This window comes from Caloenas nicobarica, chromosome Z (genome assembly GCF_036013445.1).
Source record: "Caloenas nicobarica isolate bCalNic1 chromosome Z, bCalNic1.hap1, whole genome shotgun sequence".
Lineage (NCBI taxonomy): Eukaryota > Metazoa > Chordata > Aves > Columbiformes > Columbidae > Caloenas > Caloenas nicobarica.
In genome coordinates this window covers 99,704,200-99,721,336 of record NC_088284.1, presented here as the reverse complement: position 1 = coordinate 99,721,336, position 17,137 = coordinate 99,704,200, and the positions used below count along the sequence as shown (strand labels likewise).

Here is a 17,137-nt window from a genome sequence, read left to right as displayed (position 1 = left end):
TAGAAGTCTTTGTTTGTTCTCCCTTTGCTCTAGATCTTCTAGGGATTTGCTTTTCTAGATTCCTTGTGGGAACACTTTCTAAAACAGCATAAGCCCAATGACTAATTATTTTTACTCACCATATTTTGCTTTTGCAGTAGAAAGTCTTGTAACACAAACTGTCTATGACATGAGCTGGATGATTTTGCCCAAGTACTGTAACAGCTGGAGAGACTGTTAGCTCAGGAGAGACTCTTAGCTCAGGAGAGACTCTCATCAGCTCTGTAGCAAGAGCTGGGCTTTTGAACCCAATCAGGAGCGCTTACCTCCCTGTGGGTCTGAGCTCCAAAGGGAAGAGTTCAAAACAGCTGTAAAGCTAAACAAAAAGAAGTACGTGCCTTTCAGTTTGCTTTGTCTTCTGTACTATAGAAAGAAGCATGACAGATGATGCTACTTAGGTTTGGATGAGGCTGGCTGTTTGAGGTTACAGTTGACAACAGATGACAATAAGGATATCTTCAATCAGAGGCAAAGGAAAGAGAGTCCTTAAAGATCTATGTTAGATTATTTGGTCTAGTGTGGTTCTCTAAAACAGATTTAATCTGATTTGACCGTACAGAAATTAATCTCAGTCAACCCAGACAGGGAATGACCCTGACAAGAAGCAACACAAGCAGGGGCTGGTGTCCTTCTGAGCCCCTAGAGCTGTGGTTTACAGCTGTCTGGCATTTTCACTGGTGTCAGCTCTGTGAGTCTTCCTACCCCAAACAGCTGCTGTTTATCTATCACAGGATTCATTGTGATCTACAAAAGCTTTTCAGTTAGACGTTTCCAATGAAAATACGAGGACTAGGACACCTTTGGCATTTGTAACTTTATTGCAGAAAAAAAAAATCCACTATTAACATATTTTACAAAGAAAGTTGCACTTTGGTGTTGGGTGAGTTTTCTTGCTCACCCTTTTCCCCTGGACAGTGACGCATGGGAAACCAGAACAACCAGCCCCTGCCCTTTCAGTTGTGTGCAGAGACACTTCCCAGCTATGCCAGCCTGCACCAGTTCCAGCCAGGATGGAGTTCTATTTTCCACCACTAACTTGCCTCCCTTTATGCCAAAAACCAGTAGCACCCTGCCCTCCGGCTGGGAAAACAAGTCTGTAGCTAGGGAGATTGCTCTGTGCAGACAATGCTTGATACAACAGCTCTGGAGTTGTGACAATTGCCCTTTAGTTTCCATGCAATAATAGTAGGAGAGAAACAACCCTTCTTCCCTGTTTTGCTGGGCATCCTTACAGTAAAGAGATGCAAGGCCAAAGCCAACAGCTGAACCCAAACTGCGCTGCAGCTATTTGTCAGCCATTTCGGAAGATAACGCGGGAAGGAGGAACTGCTGCATTATCCACTTCATCTATTTGACCCAGACCAGTTCTGCTCCATCTCTGGGCTTTGCAGATAATTTGAGCTCTGCTGATGGGCAAATTCCCCTTTCCCTGCTAAGACAAGCAATAACAACACTGGGGAAAAAAAGGTACTTTTGCTAGTAAGACCTGGTACTGTCCTTTGTGGGGTCAGTGAGTGTTGCTACTGAAAGGAGAGGAGAGACTGAGGCTTGTAAGAGCAATGTGGTAGATAATCTCTAGCCCTTGATGCATCCTGAGGGAGCAACAGGCTTAGTCAAAAATCAAACACTTGAGAGAAGGCATGTGTTTCGCTTTACCAGCAGTCAAATGTGAATTAGAAAACAGGAGCAGGAGTTAATTACGTAAAGACTTCCGTGTCACGCACACTGGTCTTTCTGAGGCGAGTGCACCAAAAGATCCTGACTCACACTCAGAGGCTCTGGTTGGTGGGATTCCTTGAGGGGCTTCAGGAGCCTTGGATGTAGTCTACAGCAGTGATATTTTGAGGCGAAAGTGCAGAATCTAATCAGCCTAACACTTAGAAAGGGAAGGGGAGGAAGGCACCTACATCCAGGATCTGTCCTTGTGACAAGACACCAACTAGCTCAAAGACCAACATCAGAAGGAAAAGGAGCTTTGACCTTGCATAGCAGAGGAGGAAGAGTGCAGTACGGGTTTTGTACAACAACTTTCAGCAACCAGATGCTAGCAGCGAAATGGGAGGTACCTGAGGAAAGGCGTGTGTCGATACAGGCAGGGAAATGGCCCAAAACATTTACTGAGCCTGGGCAAGGAGTTTATGCATATGCTGAAAGCATCAAGTATGTGAGACACAGTTTCCTAATTTTAATGAGGCCAAATTAGTGTGTCTAATTGGCAACAGACTAGGTTCTATCAAGATTTGTTAAGCTAAAATTATGCTCATTTTCCTCCCAGAAACTTCAAAGCAACATCGAGTAGCAAGGGCACTTCTCCAGTGGCCACAAAACAGTTTTCCCTCGTTAAAGAGAAAAGATATGCATGTAGGAAGGAAGCAGAGCAGTCTGACATCTTCTTGGTAGGTGTTTTAGGATGGGCAGTGCCAATCCTGGGACTAAAGCTGAAACAGGAACAAAAAAAGTGCAAGAAAACCAAACCAACCAACCTTAAAAATACAGAACAAGAGGGAGCCCAAGACAACTGATTTCCACATCCTTGGCTCCCTCAGAAAACAGCAGTGCCCCTTGCTAGCACTGTGCTGACACCACCAGCGTTAACATCTCTTGTATGGATCACTCGCCCACCTCCTTTGAAAGCAGCAGCGCCCAAGATGGACAGAACAGATCCATGCAGAACGTGAAGGCAAAGGTTGTCTTGGCTAATTGGTCACCATACTAAAAGGAGGGGGCACCTCTTCGGGGCATTGTTTTGAGGAGAGCCTGAAGAAAAGGGCCAGACTTGGACTGTGATTCCCAGCATAAAAACTTCAACACTGAACTATTTAAAATGTCTAAAACCAAAAGCCATCTGAAAAGGATCTTTCAGTTGTGTGCAAATCACAGCCCCTCATTCCTCAGCAGATCATCTGGGACCAAGTCCTCAAGGCCTTCTCCTCTGGGAAGTTCAGCCGGCCAGGCTGGTTGCCTAGTAGCTGTAGAGTGAGAGAGGGGTGTCCTCCATCATGTCATCCTAGAAGCAGAGAAGAGCGTGCTTTAATGAGATGTCTGCACGATGGCATCCAGTGCCAGTCTGGAAGTGCTGTGCAGGCAGCACAGCCTTCTCATCCACACTGTCACTGTGTGGCCATCTGCCCAGCAATCCACCTGAATGCTGTCCCTGTGCAATTCCTGGATCTCTGGACTGTCGCTCTCCCCTCATGCTCCAGCTTTTGGAAAGAAGAGGTGTATGTAGGAAGAGCCTGTCTGCTGCAGGAATGTGGAAAACCCTGGCTGTGGAAAACTCCACTCAGCTTGAAACAGCATCATCTTGCTTGGTAGCTGCAGAAGGGAATTGGTACTCCTCTGTCCCAAAAAGCACAGTGAGTTAGGTGCAGCTTCCCCAGAGCTAATCCAGCCTCTGAAACCCTCATATCTTTTTAAATCCCCGAAGGGTCAGATGCAGACAGAAGGACAACCTCTCCGGGAACAGAGCACAGAATCTGCTTTGTCATAGTCACAAAGCAAATATATCAGAATACAGGAGGAGAGGCTAGGAAGGTGTCATTTCAGGGGAAGTTTGGATGGAACTTCCCTTCCTCTCTCTATTTAACCTCTTAGCATTCCCCTGCAGAGTGAGGGGAAGGCAGAGAGCTTCTTTAGTGGCCAACCTTGAGACTTGCTGTCTTGATTCAAACCCTGGATGGAAGGAGAGGGACCTAAGAGGGAACAGGAGTTGTGATCAGCATTCTTGCTGCTGCAAATACTCAAAGCATTGCTAATGTAGTAGAAGGGGAACTGCAAAGCAGCCAGTAGCAAGCCAGACCATGTCAGGCTGGGCTGAGGGCATTACTCACCATGGGCAGGTCCTGCAGGCGCCGGAATTCCATGCGGCTGTTGTGCTGGCGGTATCTCAAGAAGCCAACCAGGCCTAGGATGCCCACCATGACAATGAAGACGGAGATCACGGTGATTACCAAGGGATCAGCCCTCGTTGTATCAGCCAAAGGAGAACTGGGTAGCTCTGCAAGGATACCAAGGGAATGAGGCCAAAGGAGAGCCTTCAAGGGCTGGAGTAGCAAAGCCTTGTCTTTTCTGCTTCTGCTCAATATAACTGAGAGGCAATTTGAGGTAGCCCCAACCCTTTGCCATGTTTTGTGAGAGCAGGGACCAAATAAGAGCGTTTACCTGGATTTTCGTCATCACCAACATCCACCACAGAAGCTTTCTCATGCATGGGCTCTAATGGCTGCTCCAGTGTAGATGTGCTGGTGGGGATGGCAGCTGTGCTGGTAGACATGGAGCTGGTCAGAAGGGGTCTCACTGTCACAGTACTGGAGGCGGTAGCAGAGGACGTGCTCCCTACAGTGGAGATGGGAGCAGACGAGGTTCTGGGCTCCATGGTGCTCTCCTCTGTGGCACCCACAGGGCTCGTTCCAGGCCTGGTTTCAGACCTTGCTGCTGTGGGCCCCACAGTCTGCCCATCAAAAGGCCGCAGGTGAGAGCTGTTAGTTGTTGCTGCAAAATAGGAACAAGCAGTTATTTCAAAGGATAAAGTGCAAGCGCACAGTTCTGTGGGATTGGATGAGATGGAAGCAAGGCTGTAAGGAAAACTGCTGGGACTACAGGCAAAGCAGGTTATCAACAACCTTTTGGAAAGCAAGCAGGTCTTATAGCCAGCCACATCTGAGCCATGCTATAAACCACAGTGCTTAGAGAGTCCTCTTGGTTTTCATATGTGCCAATCTGCAATGTCAGCCAACCTCAGCTGGGCCCACAAGTCCTGTCGTCTGGGGACAAAGGACAAGCAGAGAATCTCAAACAGCTCTGCACAGAATTGGAGATAATCCCAGACGGAGAGGAAGGAAAGGTCTCATCTCTCCTCACTGGGAGCACAAAGGGGCTGCCCAGGGACTGGGTAGCAGCATCCCCTGAGGCTGTGTCCCTGCATCACAGAGCAGCAGGACCCCATGACACAAGCCAGGATGCAGTTGTGCATGAACACCATGCAAATTGATGGTCAATCAATAGCTGCCTTGCGTCAGGGGTGTGTGACAGCCTGGCAGGCCCCAAGGTGGGTGAGACTGGGATCAGAGACCCCATATACCCAGTCACCGCGCTGCCCAGAGGGATCTGAAGGTGGAGTAGGGGTTCCCATGGTTGCCCAGGGATGGATGGGCTGATGCTTGTGCCTGCTCATCTCCATGCTTTGTGTTAAGTGGGGGTGCACTGCCCCATTCTGCAGGCAGCAGGGAAGGCTCCTGTTGAGTTCCCAGCCCTGGTGCAGGAAAAGCCCAGTTGGGCAGCACTGCTGAAGCACGTTGTTTCAGATGAGGAATATTAAAGACTTCCCTACACACAATCAATGTCCTCATCAGCAAGCAGCCAGCACAATTAATACCATAATTAACGGGGTTTACAAAGAGGATGCTGAACTAACAGCACCTCTGCAAGTCAGTCCCACTGAACTGGACATGCTTAATGGTTCATTCCACTTTTCTCCCTCTCTCCAGTTCCCATGAATGTTCACAGAAGTTTCCAGGTTGGGCATCCTTGGGGCAGGACTTTCTGCGCAGGCAGTAAAGGCAAAACCTCACCCGGCACACTGCTGAGAGGGAGCGTGGGGGTTGCACTACTGGCGTCATCCATTTCTTCTGTTGTGCTGAAAGGCTCTGTGACTTCATGGTTGGGCTGGTTGTCTTCCAGAGTACTGGCAGGCAGGGTAGTGGGGGGGATTTCAGTGCTACTGTTGACTGACAAGCTCATGTTGTGCTGCTCATGCTGCGAAACTGTGACATCCCCGGGGCTGGCAGTGCTGGAAGCCTGCAGTCCCTCAGCCTTGGTGCCCACTATGGGGGTGGTAGGGATGGAGGCATCCTCCATCTCCATCGTGTGGGCTCCAGTGGCATTGAGCGTTGCAGCAGTCAAGTTTTTTTCCAGGCTTGTGTTGGGAATGGCAGTAGTCACTGGGCTGAAGTCAGAGGCTTCCTTTGGCTGATGCGAGGTTAGTACTGTGCTAAGAAAAGGTGATGGTGTCCCCAAGGTCTCTGCTGTCATCTGGCCGTGTCCTACGAAATAGAGTTAAGAAATGCTGAGGAGTTTTTAAGAGATGCCACACTGAGAGGGGAAACATAAGAGGAGGCCAGGAACTGAACCTCTCCATCCCCTTAACTCCAAATCCAGCACAGGTTCACACTTGGGGAAGGGATTCAAATAGCTCCTCTGTCCTCCTGGTCTCTCTGAGGCAGGGACCTGCTCTAGGAGGCCTGTCTTTGCCCTCCTCCCTCTCAAACCCTGTGCTCCTGTTCTCTGGGGTCAGTATCAATAACCCCTCTACACTAGAGCACCTCAAAGTTTTTTAGAGGATTTTTTTTTTTAAAGTACCACCTGAGACTGGAAGATAAATCTTCCTTGGCTCATTGAGAAAGAGTCAGAAATGGTGCAGAAAAAGTACAAGTGGGGAAAAAGTGGAACTAGATCCCCTGGTCTGATTAAGTATAGCAAAGTGATATTTAAAATGTCTGTGTCTGGCAAGGGTAAAGCATATATTGCTAATCATCTTAGTAGTAGTGTGGGCTTGCTGCTAGAGGGAAAGGTGAAATAAGTAGCAAGAGAGCACTACAGCTCACAGGGCTGGTGGTGTACTCTGGGAGCTGCCTTCACAAGGTATTTATGAACACATCACCACCACAAAGTGCAACTGTTGTCATAGAAATGGGGACCTACTCAGCCTCCCACTACAGCAAACAGGGCCAGCTTCTCTAGCGGGAACCCGCAGGGAGGAAGGATCCCCTGTGGATCCATAGCCACTAGACGGTGTGACAGCACGCGGGAGGAGGAAAACCACAAGGCTCTTACACTGCCTGTTCATAAACAAGGATCCTGTGAGGGTTTTTTTGGAGGTAAACAGGAAAAAAACAGAAAAATGTAGCCATATCAGGATGGACTCTCCAGCCAATTTAAAAACATCACATGGTCAGTGTTTTGATGATTTCTGTTCAAGTTTCGACCCAAGCCACAGAGGTGTGATGAGGCAACTACAGAAAAAGATAAAGGTACTGAAGAAAATCCATCTTCATGCTAACTCTCTTCACAGTGGAGAAGCATCTGAGGCAGATGCCATAACCAAGAAACATTCATCCATCAACAAAGCAGCCCACTCTCATATGAAGGCCTTAGGGAAATCTCAGCAGTTTTTAAAAGCTCTTCAGAACAGACACAGTTATCAGAGCTCTTCTCCAGTCACAGCACTTAACAAGCCCTAAAAAAAGACACAAAGCATCTCCCTCAGGAGAACATTGCAGTACCCTGACCAGCTGGAGAATTCCAACCCTCGAAGCAGCCTGACGGAGCTGTGCTTCCCCGGCCTGGGCCCCTGTCCCAGGAGGGCTCCTGTGGGGGTTGCACAAGCAGGCGGCACAGCCCCGCTCCGCACATTCGGAGAACAAGCTCTCGAGTTGCCCCAGCTGGGGTGTTCAACGTGAACACCCATGGCATAAGTGATGCTCCCTTTGGCCTCGCCTGGATCCAGCTGTCTTTGGCTGGAATGTGCCTTTAAACAAGGCAAGCTGCTCTCTGAAATGCAGCTAAGGTGTAGGATATGCTTACACTAGTAACACCTGCAAGGAAAAGAGCTGAGCACTGCATTTCCCAGGATCAGGTGCCAAAGCTCACAGCTCTTCATGTGACAATTTCCAGCCCCAAACCCAGTATTGCTATTCAGCACGCTGCCTGCTGGGTGAGATCCCAGCAGCCCCAGAGCCTGTGTTCCCTGAAATTAAAACAGTTTCAGAACAAATATGAGGCCTTGGTACTTTTAAAAAATGTTCTTTAAGCTTCAACGATTGTTTGCTGCTGCCCTTATCTACAGTCATGCTGAATAAAGCTATAGCTAAATGGGAAGTTAAATGTATTCATGAGGTGTTGATGTCTACATCTTATTATTTGCAGTCTCTCAGAGAAAGCAAAACTACAAATAGTGCTATGCCAGAAACTGGTTTCTTGACCGGTTGGGAATTGGCAGATGCTCGCTCTGTAAACACCCGACTACCTGCTCCTACGCAGCAAGAGACGCACACAGAGCTGCGTTGTCACCATGGGGTAAACAGGAAAGGTGGTGGCCAGGTGCCCGGCCAGCGGCATGCCGGGCTACGTGCTGCTTTGAATAGCTGGCCTGTGGCTGGGACAGCCTCCCATGGGGTGGCAAACCGTGACTGGGGTCACGCGGAGGAAAGATTTGGGGAGAGCTGTCTTGCACAAAGGTCTGCGCAACTCTGAAAAAGTCGTGCCAGTTTCTGACTAGGAAAAGAAAGCCAAGGGAAGGCGGGCAAGTCTGGGCTGTCCCCACCAGGGCACCTCACCAGTGTCGGGAACCGGCATCCCTGCCAGGAGGTGCTGTGAGACAAGAGGGTTTGTGGGGATAAGCAGCTCCCCCCACCCTGCAAATAAGGACGGCTCCACACACAGCTCCCCACTGGCTGCAAGAGGGAGAGCTAGCCAGAGTAGTTATTTCCCTAAGCTCTTATCTCCCTAAGTAGCCACATGGCTCCTTCCCACAGAACTGCCCAGTGTCCGTGACCGCCAGGGCAGATGGGTTGCTCTGGCCCTGCATCCCACAGGAAGGTGGCAGGACCACTGCAGAAAGGCTTGTGCTGTAGCAGCAGCCAGCCTGGGTCTGGCCTAACACAGCGCTGTGGTGTGTAAAACCTGGTTTGTAGAGAACTGCAAAAGAGATGTTAAAATGGGCAGGCATGGAGCAGGAAGGGGAACCGCTGGGGCAGCAGGGTCCTGCTCAGGGGCCTTTCAGCACGGCAGGAGTTGATGGCACCTGGATTAGCAGGTCATCCAGCCCAGCACATCACAGCACTCCCAGCTCAGGAAACAAAGGAGAGCCTGAAAAACGGGAGAGCCTAAACCAGGCTAACACAAAGACTCAAGCCATTAAGAGATGATGGTGGGAAGATAGAGAACAAGGCAAGAGCCTTAAGATGGGCAAGGAAACAAAGCACAGTGAGTAAATCCTGATCACTCGGGGACAGAGAGACAAAAGGTCACCATCACCGTCTGTCATCTCCTAGGGGGTGAGGGCACATCCAAAGCCAGCACACAGTCACTGAGCAAAGCACCTGGCGACATACCCGACAGGTGCAACTTGGTACTTGCGAGCATGTGGGTGTTAAGAGTGCAAGCACTAAGGAGTTTTACTTCAGTTTTGTTTTAAAATAAAAATACTCCCCACAGGGTCTTGCATTAACATTTGCTACACCGTTTCAGCAATGCCTCAACTTCGTTTCCCACAGTCTTATCACCTAAACAGGCAACCTGTTCCCACCCAGCTCCCGTGCAAACCCTGCAGAGCGTTGAGGAGAGCCCAGCTCTGCTGTGAAGCTGCTGCGCTGGCTGTGCTGGATGAGACCCAGCAAACCCCACGTGGACCTGCCGCTGTGGTTTGCTCTGGATCCTCACTGCCCAGCAGGTCGGAAAATCCCCAGCGCAGTCGCTGGTGCTCCCGTCACTGACTGATGATGTTTTTAGCTGTTTATCAGTTACTTATAGAGACACAGGTCAGAGCTCGTTACTCTGGCGTCTTCCTAGAGGAGCTCTGTTTCCTGCACCATGTGCCAGGGAGGCTGCAGCTGCACTGCCTACGGCATCACCCTCATCGGCTCCTGGAGACAGGTGGGAACCAGGCACCTCTTGTCTTGGGTGGGAAGGGAAGGAGTTAGTGTGGATGCTTCACCTTTTTTGAGATCCTCCCAGGCCCGACAGTTGCAGCACCTCAAGACAGCTGGTGAAGGTGCAGTCACCTTTGGATCCATAATAAAGCAACTACGTACTGCAAGTTTGGAAGCCGGACCAGCTGGAAGCAAGAGCTCTGATAATAGCAGCATCTCTGTTTTCCTGATGGGGAACCAAGGGTGGGTTTGCTTCGGTTATGCTGCAGTGCCTGCTAAAGCAGAGCTGGCTGGCGGTCCTCTGGCCCTGCTCCTGCCCCGCGTCTGTGCTAACCCCCGGGCTCAGACTGCGTGTGGTGAGAACCAGCGATCTCAGACCACATCAGGGCAGGGCTGGTGGATTTGGAGCGGCAGCTCCCATCAGACAGTGCTGACTGCAGTGACCTCTGTCTGGGAAACGAGAGGGGCAAAGGAAGAGAGCGGCCCCAAGGGAGGAGGGATGCAGCCAGCTGAGAAGCCCCTGCCTTAGACAAGGGTGGGAAATGCTCCCTGCTCCACGAGGGAAGGGAGGGCTTTGAGCATCAGCCCACGGCTTCGGCCCCTCTCCAGCACTGCATGATGACACTGAGGGACCTCCACACATCAGCCCGAGCTCCCACCAGCTCCAGAGCAGACGTGGTATAAATATGCCATAACGGAGAGGCGTGAAGGAAGCCAGCTCTGCAGGAGATGGGGCCGTTCCTGCTTTGTGCTCCCTGCCCAAGTTTCAGGGCTGGGGCCAAGCGAGGGGCTGAGGAAGGTTTGCACAACCAGCACAGAGCACCACTGCTGTGTCAGGGCAGCCACGCAGAGCGGGGACATCTCTGCCATCCTGTGCCACAGCAGCCACTCCACCATCTATTTGTTTCTTGGAATAAAACAAGGCAGTGAGATAGAACAGGGCCTCAGCTGGACCAACCTCTGGACGAGCTCTTGCCACAACCCTCCTGCCCCAGTCTCAGCAGCATCCTCTGCACCCTCCTTCCTGTCTCAGCCAGAAACAGCAGCCTGAGCTCCCCGAGGGCCAACACAAACCCAAACTCAATCCATGGGCTTTACCATCATTTCTAAAATCCTTCTTAGGGTGAGATGTAGGAAAGCTGTGTAAGGTAAGGAAGCCAGCGGCAGGCTGGTTGCTGGGGCTTGAGGGAGAGCAGGGCAGCGGGGTGCAGGCTGCAGTCGCCCCTGGAGGAGGCGCACAGAGACCCAGGTGAGAGCTGAGCACAAAGACGAGAAAGGATCCACCAGGATTTCAGAAGTGCCTGTGGGAGCAGGACTCCCTGGTGCGGGTGTATCCTCCTGTGCAGGCTGCCACTGTCTGCAGATAGCACCTCACTTACATCAGCTTCCTACAGAATGCATGTCAAACCACCACTCTGATTCATTGAAAAGGCACCCATCCCCTTCTAAAATGCTATTTTTGTGCACCAACTGAATTTGATTTTCATTTAAGCGTATGTAACAGCTCAAGTCACAAACAACCTAGTAAAATGCAAAATTAGTATGTTTAAAAAGTAACAGCATAAGCTGCAACTTATGTATTTACACAATTATATCCTCTTGCTTAGCAAAGTACTCCATTAAGTGTAGAAATTATCTTTTGTTGCCAGTTATTACATTTTTATGGTTACCAACCAACGGTAATTAGACAACCTCTTCAAGGAAACAGAGCTTGAGTATAAATGTAAATAAAACCATAAAGTGGGATTTAAAACCAAGGCTCCTAATTTCATTTAAAAGCGGAACTGGAGTCACTGCTGATTAGACACCAGCCGAGCCTGACACCTTCTTAACTCAGAGCTTGGAATTAAAAAAAATACAAGTGGCAGAGGAGATTTCTGGAGCCCTTCTGGTGGGTGCCAGATGCACTCAGGGATGCTGTAGCGCAAACACCCTCATCACAACGAAGCGAGGCACAGGGACGCAGATCCGGTACAAAGGGCAACTGCTTTGTAAGGTCAGCTCCAGTTTGATGCCTTGCAGGACCTCAATGGAGTCAGGATGCCACTGGGCTGCATTTCCTGCAGACTCCAGCGCTCTCCCTGCCAGGGCTGATGTCCGGACTGTTCCCATCTCCATCCTGGCAGAGGGAGGCTGAACAGACTCCATCTGCCGCAAGGAGTCTGGACATGGGGTGCAGGGACGGATTGGACCTCTCAGCCTGTTTGGGGACCACAGCGAATCTCTTGCACAGCAGCAAGCTAATTCACTGCACCCCACATGCCTTCTGTGAGCTGAGCTGTGCCCTGTTGCACAGGCAGCATAACTCGGGGGGAGAACTGAACTGGGGGTGCTTGGTGCCCAGCGTGGCACTGGAAAGCTGCCAGGCGAGGCACACTGCAGAGCAAGGGCTGCAGTAAGGGACAGGAATAGAAACTAGGTCTCTTGACCAAGAAGCTCTTTCCAGCCCGATAGGCAGGTGGCCACGAGCGGAGCACGAGACGGGGCTCAGATTAGATATGGGGTGCCGAGTGAGCGCAGCGCTGGGGAGTGACAGCCCAGCACCCAGCCTATGGGGGCAGGCAGGAGGACGCTTCCCTGGGGCATCAGCAGATGCCTGGCCTCAAACTTGAGCCCCTGGGGAGCAAAAAGAGGAGCCAGGAGTGTGCCAGAGCTACCACCTTGTTTGGTGGCACTGCATTTGGGATGGGGGCAACCACCTGATGGTGGCCTAGCAGAGCCAGAGTTGTGACAGCAGAGATGAGCAGCCCTGGAAACGGCACCATAAATGCTGAGCACAGGTTCTTCGGTACTAGAAAAAGCCAAAACGCAGCACAGACATGCCCAGAGCAGGCAGCGGTGCCAGAGCCTGAGATGGGGAGGGGGGCAGCGCCAGCCCAAGCGCCTGCCCGCAGGACGCAGCACCCCAGGGTGGCACACTCTGCCTGGCCCTGCCACGTGAGCCCTTCCCCACCCAGCCAGGGCAGGGAGAGATGCAAAAAACTGTGCTTTCCCACAGGTTCGCATGAAGCCCCATCACTGATCCCCCATTTAGAGGGAAGGGGGGCATATCCCAAATTCCCATGGCAGAATAAAAGGGGAGAGCAGGCTGCCTTGCTCGGCCACCACTGTCACACCAGCCAGTTATTTTCCACTGGCCACATGCAGCTACAAAGAATCCTGCATGGCAAGAAGGTGCCCAGGAGGCTCCCACGTTGTTTGCTTTGTTCCTCGGTGGATGATTTGGGCCGTGATGAAGATCCCTTTGCCCAGAGGCTGCTGGAGACATGCACGGCACCTGAAGCCTGGGAAGCCTGCCCTTCTCTGGGGCTGCGCAACCCAAATAACACAGCAACAGCAGGGAGCTCTGGCATCAGCCAGCCCTGGCCCTGCTTACCTTGGGAGTCACAGCTGCAGTAGAGGAAACACATCATTAGGAGAAAATTAATTAGCCCATTGCCTTAATAGCAGCCCCATGTCGGCAGGGAGCCTGGTCTCCAGTGTGGTGTGGCATGAGCTGGGGAGAGTCTGGACACGAGGAAATCTGCTCAGGACCCAGCAGCCCCCAGGACATTCCAGCTGTGTGGCTGCTGGTTTAATGGGCCATTGGGGATGCATCCTGCCCTGAGAAGCCACAGTTTGGATCATACAGGGTGAGCGTGTGCCCGGACATGGCCCCAGACTCCAGCAGCGCTCAGACTTATAAGAGCTGCCCCACTGAGTGTGATAGGGAAGAAGGCAGCCAGCATCACTGCAAGGCAGCCTGGTGGAAACCCCTGCAGCAAGAGCAGCATCTGCCCATCAAGAGGGTCTCGGTGGAAAGGAAGGAGCGAGAGGGGCCTCTATGCTTTGGATTGTCCCCCCTCCCCTTTGCCCAGAGGGATGTGGCCAAGGGAGCTGAAGGAGGTGAGTGCTGCCCAATGGGTCAGGCCTTGGAAGGGCAGCAGGGAGCCAAGATCCACCAGGCACCTGGGGCTGGGGGAAGAGCGCGTGCAGAAATGGCATCAAAAACTGATGGCGTGACATGATGGGGCTGGGCAGGTGGGGCAGGGTCAGTAGTTACCCCACACAGCTGGAGGTACCATCCTGAAGAGAGGACCGAGCTGTGGCTCAGTTCTGGGTGCAGCAGACCTAGGGCTGTCCAGCCAGGGTGGGGTTGGGGCCACACGCTGCCCCTCGCCCTGGGCAAAGAAGGGAAAAAAAGTCATGGCAAATCAGCTGTGGGGCTCTGCAAGTGGACACGCTGCCCACCTATGTGCACAGTCCGGGGTCCCGACAGATGAGGCTTTATACGCTCGTGCTGCTCCCAGTCCTGCACCATCCCCATAGCTTGTGAGGCAGCTCAGCACAGGAGGGGAAGGCAGCAAAATGCCCAGACCAAAATTACTCCGTGGTTTTATTTGTAAGACTAACAGTGCTGGAGGAAGTGGATTTCCGCAGGCAGTGAAGAAAGGCTGCATTGAGAGGCTGGGGTGGGCAGAGCCCCTCTGCGGCCCCGCAGCAAACCCAGCTGGGGAGTGGGAGCAGGCACTGCCGGATGGGGGGGCAAACAGAATCTGTGCTGAGAGCAGGGCAGAGACCAGCTTGCAGTGTTGGGACAAGCATGGTTTTGGACAGGCTTGGGGACTGCTGACTTCAGGGCCAGTCTCCAGGTCAACCTTTCCTTCCCCCACCACTGTCCTGCTGGGATTCTCTGGTGTCTTATTAAGGGTTGTGCTTGCTCTGGGGCAGTTTTTTATCTCTACCATGCCATCTATATTCACAAAACACTTACTCTCTCAGCTGTGGCTGGAGTTAACTAGTGGACCAAAAATCCATGAGGACAAGGGCCAGGCCAGCTACATAGGTGCCATTTCCCGAGGCTGTGAAAAGACTTTGGGATTGGGATGCTAAGAACGAAACATGCAAGGAAAAATGCAGTGCAGCTTTAATTCTGGCATGTCCCAGCAGTTTCAGTCTTGGACTTTGCAATGTGAGGGCTCTTATGAGACAGCTGGGGCAGGGGGCATCCCCAGGGAACCCCAGCGTGCTGGGGGCAGGAAATGGGGCCAGCAAAGCCAGTGGCAGTCCTGAGCTCCTCCTCCCCTCAGTGATGGAAATCCTGAGTTGTTCCTCTGCCAGCGGTGGGTCACCTCCCCATCACAGCGCAGCCACACTCGCATGAGAAGCACAGCATTACCCAAGGTTTTGCCCACAAGTAGGGGGCTGGTGTGGGACTGTGTCCCCATGCTCAGCTTCAAACCCAGTCAAACTGCATCTGACACCCAAAACCTCAGCCTGAGCGCTGCTCTTGCTGTGGGTACTCAGCCCTGTGGGCACCTATGCTGGGGTTTTGCCAGCCCCAATTATTACAAACTCAGTTTCTTTGCATCACCCCTCTGTCTCTTACTGCTGCTGTCACTGTGCTGTGATCTGACCGGAGTGTGTCCAAGGGGTTTTCTCAGCCACAAAGAGGAAACATGTTTACTTCCTGAGCCCCAGGCAAGCCCCTAAATGCCGGCTCAGACTTTGTCATTGCCAGGGTCATGGGGGATGGTGACAGCCCCCCAACTCGAGGCACGGTCCCAGCCATGCGGCGGGTCTCGGTGGACAGGGCTGTCAGCGCCCTGCTGCAAACTGCGCTGGCCCACGTGGGGATAAGTTGCGTGTGGAGCCGAGCTGAAATACAGCGTGGGAGAGCCTGCCTGGGGCCGGGGTCTGGCTCCTGCTCTGTCCCACACGCCGGCATCGCCTCCTCTCCCACAGCACGACGGGATGGGTGCCCTGTGCCTGCAGGGAGGCGGCAGAGCTTGGGCTTTGTCTGGGGTTCCCTCGGTGGGAAGCTCAGCAGCGGCTTGTAGGCACCCAAGAGCTGCAGGGCTGGAGACAGGGGTCTCGCAGGGCTGGATGCTGGAGGGCGAGTGCCCCCGGTCTCCCTGCTCCCCTCCCCGCGCATCCCCTCCGGTTCCCCATTGGGCCGGGGACGTGAACCCTGCCCGGCTCCACTGGCGGGGGAGCAGAGCCCGCGCTGCCTGCAGCTGCCTTGTATGGGCAAGGCCGGGGCGGGCGGCACCGCCGCTGCCTTGAGCGCGGGGCTCGCCCGGGTACCCCCGAGCATCTCTGGGCGACCATACCTGCGCGCCCGCCGGGGCCGCGGGCACTTCGCCCGAGTTTCGGGGTCCGGCCCGGGGCGCTGCTCCCTGGAGGTTTCCGTCCTCAGGGAGGGCTCCACAGACCCTCCTACCCCAGCCCCACCAGCGGGCAGAGGCGCCCGCGCCCCGGCGCTGCCCCGACGGCTGCCCCCGGTGCTGCGCTCCCCGCCACTGGGGGACCCCCCGGACCGTCCCCACCCCTCCCGGTGCCCCTCGGGCGACCGCCCCCGGTACCTGGCAGGGCGCAGAGCAGGCAGCAGGCGGCAGCGAGGCGGAGCAGGGTGCGCCGCGTCCCCTCCATGCTGGGCCGATCCGCGCTGGTTCCGCCGGCGGCACCGGGGCGGCGCCGGGGCGGGACGGCGGCCGGGGCGGGGCGGGCGGCACGTGGTCCGGCCCCAGCCCCGGAGGCGCGGGGCGGGGAGCGCCGCCAGCCCCCCCGCCGCCAGCACCCTCCGCGTCCCCGTCCAGCCCCGCACCGTCCACGCCCCTCCCGGTACGGTACCCATCACCTCCCTTTCGAGCAGAGCACTCCCGGTCCGGTCCTGGTTGGTCCCCGGCACTCTCGCTCTGGTTCGGCACCGCCCCCGGCACCACCTGTTGGTCCTCAGCGCCCCCGGTTCGGGCAGGACACTCTTGGTCCAGTCCCGCACTGGCCCCGGCGTTCTCGAACCGGCCACTCCTGGTTTGTGTAGGGCACCCCCAGTCCGGTCCTTCCCTGTGCCGGCCATCCCCGGTCCAGTCCTGCACCACCCTGTCACCCCATGCTGGTCCAAGTGACCCCAGTCCAGGCCCTCGCCATCCCTCCGTCTGGTCCCGCATAGCTCCTGGCACCCCCAGCTCAGCCTGGCACCCCACTTCTGCCCCATACAGGGATGGCAACAGCGGACAAGCCCAACATGGTGCATCACTCTGTGGCCCCAGCACTGTTTCATGGTACCAGGGTCTGTGGCCACAGTGGGGTGCAGAGCTGTTCCAAGCAGCCCTGGATGCTGCCATGGCCAGGGCTGAGCCAGGTGCTCTAGATGCCACAGCTGTTTTTTCAGGGCACTCTGCCGCCTGTGGGGCACCCTCCTGGCCCCACATCCCATCCAGCCTCCTGGGGGCTGGTGAGACCCATCCAGGCATTGTGAGGGTTGAGCCAGCAGCCATCCTTCAGAAAGTCTGGCCACACTCTTCTGCTTGGCATTTCTGAAGAAGAAACCCCATTATGAAGCTGGTGCTGGCCAGGTGCCCAGCCAGGTGCCCTGCAATAAGGCTGCTCTCTGGAAGGACCAAAAAGCCTCCTTGCAAATTCCTCGTCATGGTATTTCCTCTCTGACCGCAGCCTCATGTGGTGTATGA

At 53.9% G+C, this 17,137-nt stretch overlaps 1 protein-coding gene across 3 annotated transcripts; it reads right to left on the bottom strand.

Moving 5' to 3' along the window:
- Nucleotides 1–847: 847 nt before the first annotated feature.
- Nucleotides 848–16,114, bottom strand: LOC136002580 (mucin-2-like). 3 transcript variants are annotated; one of them, XM_065657765.1, is made up of 5 exons: nt 16,031–16,114; nt 5,610–6,080; nt 4,201–4,530; nt 3,870–4,036; nt 848–3,731 (listed from the first exon to the last, which is right to left on the bottom strand). In XM_065657765.1, exons 1-5 carry the CDS (start codon nt 16,095–16,097, stop codon nt 3,705–3,707), a joined length of 1,062 nt encoding a protein of 353 aa, XP_065513837.1. In that variant the 5' UTR covers nt 16,098–16,114; the 3' UTR covers nt 848–3,704. The 3 variants fall into 3 exon arrangements, with proteins under 3 accessions (XP_065513837.1, XP_065513836.1, XP_065513838.1); XM_065657764.1 differs by having other exon boundaries at nt 848–3,046; XM_065657766.1 differs by lacking the exon at nt 16,031–16,114 and adding an exon at nt 14,440–14,516 and having other exon boundaries at nt 848–3,046.
- Between the last annotated feature and the right edge of the window lie 1,023 nt (nt 16,115–17,137).